General features: G+C 43.1%; 1 protein-coding gene across 14 annotated transcripts in view; it reads left to right on the top strand.

Annotated features, from left to right (window-relative positions):
* NSUN6 (NOP2/Sun RNA methyltransferase 6) overlaps positions 1 to 15,448 on the top strand; it is a 70,786-nt gene that overhangs the window by 19,197 nt on the left and 36,141 nt on the right. For all 14 annotated transcript variants that reach the window (XM_060006323.1, XM_060006333.1, XM_060006332.1 and 11 more), the window contains 4 exons: positions 1,246 to 1,355; positions 2,125 to 2,278; positions 6,622 to 6,703; positions 9,877 to 9,996. In XM_060006323.1, coding sequence (XP_059862306.1) covers positions 1,246 to 1,355; positions 2,125 to 2,278; positions 6,622 to 6,703; positions 9,877 to 9,996 — 466 coding nt within the window. The remainder of the gene's footprint in view (positions 1 to 1,245; positions 1,356 to 2,124; positions 2,279 to 6,621; positions 6,704 to 9,876; positions 9,997 to 15,448) is intronic.

Below are 15,448 nucleotides of genomic sequence, written 5' to 3'. Positions count from 1 at the left end.
GCTTGTTAAACGATGAAGCAGTTTTTTTTTTTCCTTTGGGGGTTGTGATTTTAATCCACATAAAGCTTCATTGGGTGATTAGAATAGAAACACTTGATCATGTCCATTCTAACATGAAACGCATCAGAGCTGGGCCCCAAGGGGTCCCTTTTCCTGTTCTAGCCTGTGTGTCATTTCCTGTGACCTCAATCCTGCCTAATTATTTTTAAATTGAGGTATAGCTGATGTAGAATATAAGTTACAGGTGTACAGTATAGTGATTCACAATTTTTAAGGGTTATGCTCCATTTATAGCTATAAAATATTGGCTATACCATTGGCTATTTTGCTGAAATAATGCCATTTGCAGCAACATGGATGGACCTAGAGATTATCATACTAAGTGAAGTAAGTGAGAAAGAGAAAGACAGATACCGTATGATATCACTTACATGTGGAATCTAAAAAAAATGATACAAATGAATTTATTTACAAAATGGAAATAGACTTAGAGACATAGAAAACAAATTTATGGTTACCAAAGGGGAAAGGGGGTGGGCGGGATAAATCAGGAGTTTGGGATGAACAGATACACACTACTGCATATAAAATAGGTAACAACAAGGTCCTACTGTATAGCATAGTGAACTATATTCAATATCTTGTAATAACCTATATAGGAAAAGAATCTGAAAAAGAAATATCTATATCTGTATATCTATCTATATAAAACTGAATCACTTTGCTGTACACCTGAAACTAACTCAACATTTTAAATCAACTATACTTCAATAAAGAAAAAAATACTGGCTATATTCCCTGTATCATATAATAGATCCTTGTAGCTTATTTTATACCTAATAGTTTGTACCTATTAATCCCCTACTCCTTTCTTGCCCTTCCCCACTTCCCTCTCCCCACTGGTAGCCACTACTTTGGTCTCTGTATCTGTGGGTCTGCTTCTTTTTTGTTATATTCACTAGTTGTATTTGATGAAGCAGTTTTTGGTGCCACTTACTATCTTGCAATAGGATCCTCTTTCTGTTTTCTTTTTCTCAAGTGTCCATCTTCTTTGTAATTTTTTTAAAAAACTATTTCTTCCGTATTTATCTTTTTTCAGCTTTTTCTCATTTATTCATTAGTGGCATGCCTATGGGACGGTGAAGACCAAAGAGGTTATTTACTTAGGGTTCAGATTGAAACTGAAAAGGTTGATAGGCGTTGGAGGTGTATCACTGTTCACTTTCTCTCATCTCGCATCCCTAGGAATAATATAAAACAACAGCCCTGTGAAGTTATTGTTGGAGCCCAGTGTGGCAATGCAGTCTTACGAGGAGCCCACGTCTATGTTCCAGGAATTGTGTCAGCCTCAAAATGTGAGTATAACGTTTAGGTTTCTCTGTAGAACAGCCACTAAAATTTATGTGTATCATCAAATGGAAAATTTATTAAATCATCACTCAGATACATTTCAGATTTACTTTAATAAAGATATTTTCCAAGTTTTGCATTTAGTATAGCCGGTTGAGAGAGATATCTGATAAGGACTAACAAGTTAGGCATCCGTATATGGGTTTTGTGCCCATTTCTTTTATTCCCTTTGAGGACGTGTGTGATGATGTTTACAGGATCAGGACTGATGAATAGAGCGTAAGATGTCAGTGAAATTTTGTTTTGTATTCTTTACTCTGTTGCCCTAAAACCTCAGGCTGCTGTCCTGTCATTTGTGAGGGGAACATTCGGAGCCTAGAATCTTAAATATTGGGATGAATCTTAGCATTCTTAATTTACCCTCTTAGGGAATGTTAGGTTTGGGAAAAATAATTTAAATAGAAGATATCCTTCCTTTTCTGCTCAGCTAAAGACTTCCAGCTGAGGTCAGATGTTTTGAAGACTGTTCTGTATCTTTCTTTTCCTAGGGAAAAAAAAGCATCAGTTCGATTTATTGTTGGCAAACGTTTGAAAGTAAAAAGTTACATTTTCTATTAGGGGTTACAGTGAGATGGGTCAGTCTGCTTCATGCCCACTACTGATGCCCCTAGGCGTCCCCAGTCTTAAAGCTTGAAGACTTAAAGCTTAAAGAATTTTCACTATTCTGCTACAGTACAGATAGATCAGTGTGATATGATTTTCTTCTTTCTCTAGTTATGAAAGGTGGAGATGTTGTTTCCGTGTACTCTGATATTAAAGGCAAATGTAAGAAAGGAGCCAAAGAATTTGATGGAACAAAAATATTTCTTGGAAATGGGATTTCTGAACTAAGCCGCAAAGAGATCTTCAGCAGGTTCCCTGAACTGAAGTATGTCAGCAAATGCCATTTGGGGGAAATAAGCACCTGTGGTTCAAAGAAAATGAAAAACAACGTAAAAAATATATCTAGAAAACTTTAATGAGCAAGGGGGTTTTTAGTCCAGATATAGATGTGACTGCGTTAACTCTGTTTTCTATTAATGGAAATATACTTCACCTTAAAAAAATTTATCTATCTGTCTATCTATCTAGTTGCATTATATGAATGATTTTTTTTTTTTAGTGTAAATTCAGCTGGAAAATACTTTAACCCATATTGCCATTTTTGAGGGGGAGATATGCTTTTAGGTAAAAGAGTAAATGCTCAGGTTAAGGAGCCTATTGTATACTAAGTTGAAAGTTTTGTAACTTTGGAAAACATTGCTTATCTTGATAAAGGATGAATTAGACCACCTCTCCAGATCTTTTTTTAACAGTCTGTGGGCAAAGAAAAGCTTATGGCTTTAATATTAAAAAGAGAAAAAATATTTAACTAAAAAATTTACCAGGAAACCAGTACTCACATGAATACTTGTGGTCCAAAATTAATGTTCGGACTTACACCGAATTAAAATCCAAGTTATGTTAAAATCATCTCCTAAGGGCTGTTGGGTGGGGTCAGGTCTTGGCTTCAAAATGGTGGCCTCCAGGACAGCTCATGCCATTGAGTGCTCCCCCGTACCTCTGCCACCAGTGTCCTTGTCCCCACAGTGAGCCGCAGTTGCCCCCTCCCTCCCCAGGAGACCCTCCAAGACCAGCAGGTAGGTCTGGCCCAGGCTCCTATGAAGTCACCTCTTTTTCCCTTGGGTCCTGGTGTGCATGAGACCTTGTGTGCGCCCTCCAAGAGTGGCGTTCCTGTTTCCCTCAGTCCTGTGGAGTTCCTGTGATCAAGCCCCACTGGCCTTCAAAGCCAAATACTCTGGCTTCTCCTCTTGATGCCAGACCCCCAGACTGGGGAGCCTGACGTGGGGTTCAGAACTCCCACTCCTGTGGGAGAACCTCTGTGATATAATTATTTTCCATTTTCTGTGTCACCCACCCAGCGGGTACGGGATTTGATTGTATCGTGAACGTGCCCCTCCTGCTGTCTCGCTGTGGCTTCTTCTTTGTCTTTGGAAGTAGTATATCTTTACTGGTAGGTTCTGGCCCTTTTTTGTTGATGGTTGTTCAGCAGTTAGTTGTGATTTTGATGTTTTCATGAGAGAAGGTGAGCTCTGGTCCTACTGCTTCTCCATCTTGTTAGGAAACCAAGAAACTGTTGATTGTTAAACTCAGCATTCAGGTAGGCCATTATGATTTCTTTCTCTGCCTATGTGAGAAAAAGTGTGCTTCCACAGCAAAGAAATGTGGCATTTAGACACCGTTTATTATTTATATTCTTTTAAAACTTAGGACCAACTCTTTTAACAGTACATTTGTACAGTCAGTGAATTTGTGCCCTTTGGTTTCTTGAATGCCAGCTGAGTTGAATCATTAGTAGACTCAGAGATAGATTAGTTTACTAACAGATCGTTCATCCTATGGGGTGTTATATTTTGCAGTATTATGTGGAGATATATGGTACAGAAATAGTTGTAAAGGAAACATGTCAGCCCATACCTGAACAATAACTGGCTTAAATTATTTTGTCACGTTACTTTAAATACTGTACAGATGGACACTCTTGTGCTGGTAGGCGTGGTCAGAGGGAGATAGTGCAAGGGGAGCCAGAGCTTGAAGCACTGGTGGGAACTGGGTTAGGAAGGCAGGTGTATAAGTGTTCGTTTCAGTATTTTGCAGAGGACTGGAGCCCTGCAGGATAGAGTCCCTTGAGCGATGATTCAAGGCATTCAGTAGTGGGTCTAGATGCTTGCGCTGGGGGCAAGGTGTTGATCAAGGTAAGTGCCCCAGTTGTCTCAACAAAGGACTGACTTTTGAACGTGAGGCAGTGACATTTCGTAAGTTTCTTTTGTGTATTTTCTGCTCAGGGGCAAGAACTATTTAACTAAGAAGTGGTTTGATTTGACCCTGACTGGAGCAAGGACGAGGCTTAACTCTGATGAAAGGTGCAGATTTGGAGATACCAAGTGTTGCACAGATGAGCGAGGGTAAAAGGCATGGGAAGAAGAAGAAGGAGTTAACATTGGTAGTCAGACCCACTGCAGTGACGGTCCACAAATGCCTGCAGAAATTATTTCACTCTTAAGGGTCAGCATAAACTTACTCTGCTGTGGCATAATAAGAAATACATAAATAATTGGATCTATGTCCCGGGTTGCTGGCATACAGCTCCCAAAGCCCTTGGGATCTCAGGAGCGGTAAGAGTGCCTCTGTACCCCCGCCCGGCAGCTTCAGGACGGGGCTGTTGGCCGGAGCAGCCAAGCACGTGATCAGAGGGTGGCACGTGTGCCTCATCCCAGGCCTCCGGGAAAGAGAGAGGGCATGGAGACTGAGCTAGCCACCAGTGCCCGTGATGTAATCAGTCATGCCCATGTGATGAAACCTCCCTAAAAGCCACTGAACGAGGGGCTTGGACAGCTTCCAGGTTGGTGAACACATCTAGGTTCTGGGAGGGTGGTGTATCCATGCCCCCTCTCACGCCTTGCCCGACGCATCCCTTCTGTTTGGCTGTTTCCTCAGTTGTATCCTTCATAGTAAACTGGTGACCGCAAGTGAAGTCATCAGTTTTTGTTTCTGTTTTTGTTTTTTTACAGAAAAGAAAGTCAAACTTATTTAATGAAAAACTAGAATTAATAAAAATTAGCAAATACACACACACAAAATATACACACACAGCAGCACTGTGTATTGACTCACACAGGGGAAAAGCAGTGAGCCAAGACCTCTCAACATGGCTTGTCAAAGAAAAAAATACCCAAACACACACACACGCATGCGCACACAAAAAAACAGAACAGAAAACAAGAACCCAATATTTTTCAGCAGTACACTCAATCTACAACCAACACAAATTCAGAATTATTTTACAATGCTTCCTTTCTTAATACAAAAGATGCCCATCTTGGGTGTGTATATATATATATATATATATATTTTTTTTTTTCAGTGGTTTACTGTTGACTTATTTTTAAATATATTAGTGTTACTACATGTGACTGTTTCCCGTATTTAATAGCCTTTCCTTTTATTTACCTTCATGTGCCCCAAGCTTCCGGTTGGTAGGCAGACAGGTAAATTGTTTTCCTGAGTTCTGTGAGTTATCCTGGTGAGTTGTCGAAGCTGAGGAGGGAGTCTAGGAGCCTCCAAATTCATAGGCAGTCAGTCACAAGGCCAGGTCGCAGCCTGGGAGGTGCAGCTGGCACCTGGAGCGGGGCCAGTCTTGTTGAACCTGTGGATTCTGATGATGACCCCAGGCAGTCTGTCAGAAGTTAAGTGAATTGTGGGACACCCACTTGGTGTCCAGAGAGGTGGAGAGTTGGTGGGTGAGAGAGAAGCCCACACGTGTGGTGTCAGAAGTGTTGTGAGTACGTCACGTAGGGTACACACGTCTGTGTAGGTGCTTCTTTGCCACGGTCAGTTCATAAACTCCGAACTTACCTACGTGCTGTGTCTGCGGGCCCCGTTCTCCTTTCCGTGCCCCTGTAATCCCTGAACAGCACGTTGACTTTCCCGTCTTCTCGCTCGCTCTCGTGGCCTGTGCAGCTGGCCACGCTTGGCTTTTCTCTAACAGTGTGCTTGTGTACCTCCTGTCCCCTTGGACAGCCTCTCTGACTGCGAGGTTTGTCTCAGTGGATCCCCGTCCACCAGGCCATCCTGGGCCCTGGCCCTTCCTGCTCCGATCAGGTCCACTGCCACTCACAGTTGGGGACAGAGGTGGCAGAGGTCATCCTGTGGATGGTGTCAGTACTGGGCAGTTACTCCCTAACGAGATGAGAGGGAAGCAGTGTGGCACGTTTGTCATGGCTTATCACCAGCATGATTCTTAACATATGTTTTTATTTTTCATACAAGTACCGAGCATAGTGCCTGGCAAACTGAAGGGATCACAAAATGTTTGTTGAATTGAAAGGCTCATCACAGTTACCAGAAAGATGAGAATGCATCAGTGAATAAAGACTCAGATGGTCTTCACTTTTTAGTCCGTGCAGATCTCTAAAGGAATGTAGTGGTGCTCAAATGAAAATTTTATGTGACTTTATCCTTTTTAGTGCTTCCAGTGGCCTACTCTACTGTGGGTAAAAATCCAGAAACACTTCACGGGAATACTTTAAAGTATTTTGGTGTTGAGTAAAAAAGGTTTTAAAAAGGCATAACATCTTATATTTGACTTGTTACTTGCGTATATTCTTAGAAATGGAGATTGTGTAGATCGTCTAATTTATACTGAGTAATGTTAGATTTCCTGTTTTTCAGAGGCATTGGCGTAAGAATGACAGACCCAGTGTATCTGAGCCCCTCATTTGACAACGTACTGCCTAGCTACTTATTTTTACAAGTAAGTATTTGTAAAAGCAAAATACTTAGTGACACTGAAATATACTTCAGCGAATTATTTGAAATCTAAGGGTTTGTTTTTTCGCTTCTATTAACTTTTTTTTTTTTGCAGTGTATTTATGTTTTCTGATCTACCTTTGGTTAAGTAGTAAGGAAAAGCTTAGTAAGCACTTTCTCTTTTTCTCAAGTGATGAACTACCTTTTCTCCCTTCATTTGCCCAGCGGTGCTTATCGTAGGATAATAAGCACAGTACGTAGGGTGAGAAGGCGTGCGCAGGGTGCTGCCGCGACTCCGGCTCACCCTTAGGAAAGGAAAGGCTCCACCGTGTGAGACGGCGGGGTCTGTGTCATTTCTTTCGGGCACCAGTTCTGAGCTGTAGTTTGAGAGCTTCTTCCTGAATGTGCTTTCCTTCCTCTTTCCTACCCTCAAGTTTAATAAATATGGTTGTACTTTTCTTATTATAAAATGTCTAACTGCTGTAAAAAAAAAAAAAAACAACCTACTTAGTGTAGCTTATTGTAATGATTGCTTTCCATTTCCACTATTAGCCCCTAAATAAAGCATGCATTTGCTATACATGGAAGTGGTCCATGTGTAAGTCTGAGTGAGATTCACATGGTTTACTACTAGCAGATTTTGGTCAGATGGTTATCGATTGCTGTGATATAACAAGTAATTTATTTTCCCTTGTCCAGTTTATGATGTACTTTCATGTACATTAGCTCATATGATTTGTTACAGTCTGCTTGTTAGGTGGCATTTTTATTATTTTATTATTATTACCAATGTAACATGAAGATACTGAAGGCCGAATCTGGTCAGGTTCTTGAATAAGGTCGCACAATGGGTAGGTAGTAGCATCTGTACCCTAACTTAAGCGTAGATGACATTTGCTTTCTACTCTGATTAGTATGTAACCAAAAGTCATTTTATAAATCCAGAGGTTAATTCTGGGGTGAACAAATAGAAAAACAGATTTACATTTGTCCTCTGATTCTACATTAGTGATGATGTAAGCCGTTAGGATGCATAACCTAATATAAAGTCATACACGGTTACGTAGAATCTTCAGTAGTCTCTGCCAGCCTTTTTTATTACTTTCTATCTTTTATTTAATTTTTATTTTTAAATTTTTTTTAGAGAAACAGTTCCCAAGAGTGCTTTTCTTCTTTTTTTTTAATTAATTTATTTTATTTATTATTTATCTTTGGCTGTGTCGGGTCTTTCTTGCTGCACACGGGCTTTCTCTAGTTGCGGTGAGCAGGGGGGCTGCTGTTCGTTGCGGTGCCCGGGCTTCTCACTGCGGTGGCTTCTCCTGTTGAGGAGCTCGGGCTCTAGAACACAGGCTCCGTAGTTGTGGTGCACAGGCTTAGCTGCTCCGTGGCATGTGGGATTTTCCCAGACCAGGGCTCGAACCTGTGTCCCCTACATTGACAGGCGGATTCTTAACCACTGCGCCACTAGGGCAGTCCTGCCAGCCTTTTAAAAAGTGTGGTGTTGTGCTGGGCTCTTTGAATATATTATCACAAGCCTGCACTGGCTGTAACTGAAGAACACTGATACCAGTTCTTGACTTGTGAAGATGAGGTAGTTCATAGGGTGATTGGCTGAATACCTTGTAAGCCCCAGAGTTAGGCAACTCATACTTTGTCCATTCTGTGCGATTATTGAAGGTACTTTACAGAGAGGTAGAGTTATATACTTGGGAAAATCCCTGGTGAAATTTGTGGGTTTTTTTTTTTTTTTGATGCCTCTTGCCTTGGCCTTTCTCTGGAAACCATTATCCCCAGATCTGTACTGTTACTTGTTTGCAACAGCTAACGTGGAAGCTTCACATTGTGGGTTCCTTGTTGAGGAGAGGAGGTTGTAAAGGGCTGGTGATAATTGATTATTTCTCATGTAGCAGTTGAAGTTACACAAGGATGTACTTTATAAAGTTAATTGGAGTGTCGCACACAATCATTAAAATTACGAATGTGCAGTATTATTTGGTTTTTCAAAACCACAAAGGAAACTTTTGATTTGTCTGACCACAGTCCACAGAACTGCAGAAACGCCTTTGATGTCTTTCACGATTGAAATGATTGACAGTGAAAGGTTTAATACTTAAATATTTACAACAGCTGTTTTCAGTTATATTCTAGTTGCATTCTAGGTTATCTGGAATCAAAAATGGTGCTCCAAAGTTGATCTTTTCATTGCCTGGTTTCTTGGAAATAATTGATTTAAAAGCCAGATGAGGTTGGATAATCTGAGAGCTTTAAATACATGCTGCTGCCTGGACTCTACCACGTGAATGGGCTTTAGTTGGTCTGGCTGGGGTGGGGCCTGGGTCAGGATGCTGAAAAGCTCTCCCAGGTGGTTCTAGTTTGCAGCTAAGGTTGAGAATGGCTGTAGCAGTAGCAAGGTTGCACAGCTAGCTGCATGTTAGAAGCACCTGGGGAGATCTTAAAAACACTGATGTCTGGCCCTATTGCCAGAAACTCTGATTTAACTATTCTAGATGACTGCGCATTAAAAACAACAAAAGACAGAACTCACCAGGTGATTCTGTCGTGCAGCCAGGATTGAGAAATACTGTAGAGAAAGGTAGTAGATGAAATTGTTTTAGGGAAACTTTGTCATCATTTAAATATTTAATGAAGCCTCTTCACTGGGACTATTTCATGCTTTCAACTGATTGCATACCAGAAGGTTCTTAACGTATTACGTTGGATTGGAAATTGCTGTCGTCTTTGGCCATTACATTAACGTTATCTTTGTTAGGAGTGAAGCATCACTATCATCTCTAGATGGAGAACCACTGAATCTTCAGTGGCCACATACGTGTTTTAGTGTCTTTATTTATCTTATTGTTTTTTTTGCGGCACGCGGGCCTCTCACTGTTGTGGCCCCTCCCGCTGCGGAGCACAGGCTCCGGACGCGCAGGCTCAGCGGCCATGGCTCACGGGCCCAGCCGCTCCGCGGCATGTGGGATCTTCCCGGATTGGGGCACGAACCCATATCCCCTGCATCGGCAGGCAGACTCTCAACCACTGCGCCACCGAGAAAGCCCTTTTAGTGTCTTTATATTAGAGTTCAGTTTTTAATGTGTCGTGTCTTTACGTCCTCTGATTCTGAAACTTAAAATGATCTTGAGTCACTGATAACAAATTAGTTTTTTTTCCTTATAGAATTTGCCGTCTGCTGTAGTAAGTCATGTTCTGGATCCTCAGCCTGGAGAGAAGATTCTAGATTTGTGTGCGGCCCCCGGAGGCAAAACAACACACATTGCAGCGCTGATGCGTGATCAGGTGAGGCCGTCTTGGTGCAGAGCTGCTCTTGATACACTGCATGTCTCAGTGATGGAGGTGGAAGTATGTGTGACTTACGGAGCATTGTACAGACATTCATAATCTGGTCGATTTCGATTCAACCAAAGAGAAGGCCGCTCAGTGATGTCATTCATCACATATTAAGTTCAGTAGACCATTGTCATTTGTGAAGACTATCTCAAGACCTTCTTGAATCCCAGATTTGCCTAATACATTTATGGAATAGAATTTTTCCCTCAAATGATTAAGTCTAAATGAAACATTTAAGAGATCTTTTCATGTTCTTAATTACAGGACTTGACACTTTTTAAACTATTCAAATAAATTCTACCACTGAAAGTTAACTTGGCAGCCCATTATTAAAGTGTCCAAATATATATTGTTGATATATATGCAAATATAAAGATGATAATAAACATATTGGGTTGGCCAAAATGTTTGTTCGGGTTTCTCCGTAAGATGTTTTTGGCCAACAGAATACATGCACACGTACTGAACGTCTACATGTGTCTGTGTTCTTCTTGCCCTGGGGTTCATAAAAAGCATGATTTGGCTTAATTAGTAAAGCCTGCTTCATTGTCACAAAAGAGAAGTCTGTCCTTGGATAACTTTAGCTCAAATGTTACTGCTTTTCCTATGTATGCATATTTGCCGATGTGTTTTCTTGCATCGTGCGCTAGTTTTATCTGTGTTCAAAGCTGTGTGGCCTTGTAACCACTCTGTGCTTCAAATGAGATTCTTCAGCTTGAGAAGGATATGGCCAGTTGATGCTATCTTTCCCGTTTGTTTCAAATTCTGTAAAACCAAATGGTTCCTAAAATGTTTGCACATGCTAGTAGCTTCACCTACAGTATATTTCTTGATCTGGAGTCAGATTTTAATTGATGGATTGATTAAAAAAATACTGATTTATTCTTACTGTGTGCCAAGTACTGGCGTACAGCAATAAACCATAGTGACCACAGTTTCCTTCTTCATGGAGCTTACGTTGCAGTAAAAGGACACAGATGAGAAACAAATGAGTGAGTACAAGATAAGGCATATATAACTGTGGGAGGGGTATGGGATTGGGAACACTGGGGAAGGGAGAGTGAGTTTGCAGTGGGTGGCGAGGGAGAAGCCCACTGGGAAGGTGGCATTTAGGGAAGACTTACAGGTGGGAAGAATGTACCAGCGAGAGGAGACGTAAGTGCAAACGCTCAGGCTGGACGCTGCCCGACTTGCTGGGGAAACCGGGGTCGGGGGAGGGACCGTGGTAGTTTTGCGGCATAGAATAAGTGAGGAGCAGCGTGGGGGAGGGGGAAGAGATCAGAGAGTGGGGGCCGGGGCATGGGCGGAGCAGCTTAGCGGGCTCTTCCGGGACTTCACGTCCGCTCCAGCGATGGGACGTCCTTGGAGGTTTGGGGCAGAAGAGCGACATAAGCTTGCGTGCTCCTTACCTTGGCCGCGTTGTTGCAGACAGGCTGCAAGAGGGCAGCGGCGGAAGCAGAGAGACCGCTTAGGAGACAGCAGTTCAGGGGCGTCATGGAGGTGGTAAGAAGTTGGTCGGATTCTGGGTGTGTTTCGAAGCTGGGGCTGTTAACAAAGAGCTGCTGGTGGATTGGACGTGGGTTGTGAAAATGAGAGGCCAGCGCAGCGTGACTCCTTAGGTGTTTGGCCAGAGGACCTGGAAGGATGGAGCAGCCGGGTCGGGAGGGGCACGTTTTGCAGGGAGAGATCAGCCGTTTAGTTTGGGTTATACTGCAGTGCGGTCCCATTAGACATCCAGGAGGTGGCGTGGAGCAGGCAGTGGGGTAGTTGAGTCCAGGGTGCAGGAGAGAGGTCGGGACTGGAAATGGAGGTCTGGAAGTCGTCAACACGTGGATAAAACATGCGAGGCCGTGAGGCTGATGCGGGCGGAAGAAGTAGGGGAGGCCGGAAGGCGAGCCTTGAGGCTGCGGTGCGCCGACGCTCGGGGCTCGGGGAACCAGGAGGAACGGCCACCGATGCGGCAGGACCACAGAGGCCCGTGATGCCCTGGGCGCCGCGCCAGGAAGGGGTCGAAAGGGGACAGAGCAAGCAGCTGGGTGAAACGTCCCGGCGGGGCCAGTGAGGTGAGGCCCGAGAACCCCCTCCCCGTGGACTCATCACCTCGTGGGTGATGGCGGTGAGTGGAAACGCCTGCTTGGATGGAAAATGAGAGGAAGCGAAGAAAGTGAATCAGGACAACTCCTTTGCGGGGGCAGGGCACGTTTTTACCGGAGGGCAGAGAAATGGGGCAGCGCTTGGAGGGTGGACTCAGGGAGCCCTTCTTTAAAGATGAGGGAAATAGCAGTGCATGCTGATGGAGAAGAGCGATTAGAAGGGGAAATTGGTTACCCCCGAGGGAACGGGAAAATGGCTGGAACAGGATCTTGGGGTAGGTGAAATGGGACAGGATTTGATGCACAGTGGCTTTAGATGGTGGCATGAGACGGTTTATCCGTGGAAGTAGGAGGTAGGGCCTAGGCTATGGGCAGAGGTGTTGGTGGACTGGTACACGTGGTGGGAGACTGGGAGTTGGCTTCTGGTTGTTCCAGTTTTCTCTGAAAAGGAAGCAGGGTCTTCAGAGGGGAATGGGGATGGGGAAGGGGAAGGGCAAGGCAGGGGGTCAGGGGTTTGAGAAGACAGGAAGTGTCGATCTAGGATAAGGAGTGAGGATGGCCTACGGACGCGTCATGAGAATTCAGTTGTGCGCCAGGGCCCCATGAGTACAGCAGTCATGGATTTAGAGTGAGATGAGTTGGGCTAGTGATGTGCTCTTTGGCTGCGTCGGGGGGATAGACAGGAGGTTGGTGAAGGCCTGGGTTTAATCACAGCTGAGCTTTTGTCCCTTGGATGTGCGAGAAACAGACGCACGTGAGTTGAGGATGTATATAAGGGAGTGTATGTAACGTGCCGTAGAATCTCAGCTGGGGAAGAGCAGAGCAAGGACACAAGAACAGTGAGGGCCGTGTGTCCGTTGTCACTTTTCTAATTTAGCTCAGATTTATACAGCAGTAAAAATGCTTATGTGCCTAGGAAACTCAGCGGTTTTCTTCCTAGTACTAATTTATAGATAAGAAACAATTACCTACTGAGGTAAGACTTTCTGGCATGGAAACCTCCATGAGGCTGATTTAGCAAAAGCCTTTCTGCTCCAGCTAATTTGCCTGATAAAAGATACAGTATTTCCCACTCTCGCAAGTGCCAGATGTTGGACTTTTATCAGGTGATACGTTTTTGATCTATATTTGATGACGCTTAGGACTGTCAAGGGATTTACAAGCAATCTTGCACAGAAAATAGTTGGAAATTGTACTGTGTCAAGGATGAAATTATAACTTTTCCCTTTCATTAGTGTAGATAACTTTAATTGTCCGAAGACTTCTGATGAAAGTTGTCATTTCTTACACATTCATATTTGACACTATTAGAATTTCTGAAACATTCACAATGTCACAAACGGGGATAAAAATATATAAATATAAAATTTTATATTTTCAGTAAATACGCTGAAGGCCTAAACCTGTCATCTCTGCACTATAAATGTGCGTGTGTAAAATCCATACACTGTATGCTCTTCGCATATACATAGACACTTGCAGTAGCACTAATATAACCTCAATGAGCAGCCTTCAATCTAAGAAAGCTCTCCAATAGAAAAAGGTATTTGTCGTTTAAATATCGTGGAATTGATATTCGTGGTTCATTAGAGGAGATACACTTGCCTATTGACTTACACTACTCTTTGTCAAAAAAGAATTTAAGCTGGTAACTAAAAAAAAACAAACAAAAAAACTCTTCAGGGAAAAAATGCATTAAATACCACCAGTGTGTAACATGAACACAAAACAGAAGGGTTCACTTTATGGAATTGTGGTATTTAATGCAAATCATTTTTCAGTTTTCCTGAAAGCTCAAATGTAAAGATTATATGCTTTGAGGAAGTGATAATTATCCCCCTCACGTACGGCATGATATTTATTGTGTTTGCTTAAAAGTATATTCACTCCGAGGTATTTTCTGCTCTGCAGTAGGAAGTCTCTCCAAAGAGAGGCTGGGTATTAGAGGCATGTGTGCATTCTCTGCTGGTTTGTGACGCGGTGTGAAAACAACCACACAGCCTCGGTGGCCCTGCATCCCCTCCGGAGTCTGGGATTCAGTCGATGGCCGCCAGCCTGACTGTGGCACCTGGTCCCTGTGGGGTGGCCGGAGTTTCTCATGGCCTTGGCTGGGCTCACTCACTTGGGTGAGGCTCAGGTCGGCTCAGCTGAGGCCACTGGAATGTCTTGCCTCTGGTCCCTGCATCTCTTGCCCTCCTGTGGGACTAGGGCACTAGCACAGCAGAGCGCAGTAGCTGAGGGCCAGCAGTGGCAGAGGACAAAGCAGAGCAAGGCCAGCGTTCCGCATCTCTCCTTGCATCACTCCTACTGTCATCCCGTCAGCCAGTGCAAACCAGGTGGCCGAGCCCGACTCGGACCAGCCGGGTGTTGCAAGGTCAACGGCAGAGGGTGGGGATACATGGAGACTTGAAGGATTGGGGCCATTTAGGCAGTCTCGCAGCGGGCCAGCACCCAGGAACCTGAACAGAAATATTTGAGCCAGAATTGAATCCCAGATTTTGTTAATACTTTCAGTTTGTCATTGTTGATTTTTTTTGTTTGTAGTTAAGCAGAATTTTGTACTTTTGTAAGAGCACCCTTCGGCCAGTGCAGTTTCTCCTTCACTGTAGTTGCAGTGGAACCTTATTCTGGTGGGTTTTGCCTACTTTTCCAGTTCAGCTCACTCGAAATGGTTTCCCTGTCCGTCGAGGTATTAACTGGAACTATGCCGGCCGCTAAACCTAGTGTCACATTCAAGAACACAATCAGCAAATCTTCAGTATTGTAGTCTATGCCGTCAATGCGTATGTCACAACAAGGAGGAACAAAAGCAAAAAAAAAATACACTGAAACGTTTACATCACCATCTCTGCAGAACATTTCATAGTATGTTTTAAAATACCATGTGACTGTCACAACTCATTCACAAAACTGTAGCCTCTTGTCTTTATTGACTTTGACTTAATCGAAGTGTTCCCATGTAAAATTATTTTTGAACTACTACCAGTGCAGAACATTTGCTGTGATATACAGGCTTCTATTTTTCTGTCTTTAGTTGTCAGAATTCACGTGAATTTTGTTACATGTATGCATCTCAGAAAGTATTGGGATGAGGATTCATTTTTTACAAGTAACATTCATCTGTATCTCAGAGGACCAGAAGGCAAATGTCTCAGAACGTTAGTTGATGCTCTTCCAGAGGTGAGCAAGGCACATCAAATTGGCGATTTTTTAATATTTATCTCAAATGGGTATTTTAAAGTTTCTTTAGAAGATTGCAAACGCTGCTTTTGCTTTTGAGTTTTGCGGATTAAAAGTAGCTGGGTATT

Source organism: Delphinus delphis, chromosome 2, assembly GCF_949987515.2.
Source record: "Delphinus delphis chromosome 2, mDelDel1.2, whole genome shotgun sequence".
Classification (NCBI taxonomy): domain Eukaryota; kingdom Metazoa; phylum Chordata; class Mammalia; order Artiodactyla; family Delphinidae; genus Delphinus; species Delphinus delphis.
The sequence above is the reverse complement of the archived record's forward strand: the minus strand, read 5'-3'. Positions and strand labels throughout refer to the sequence as shown.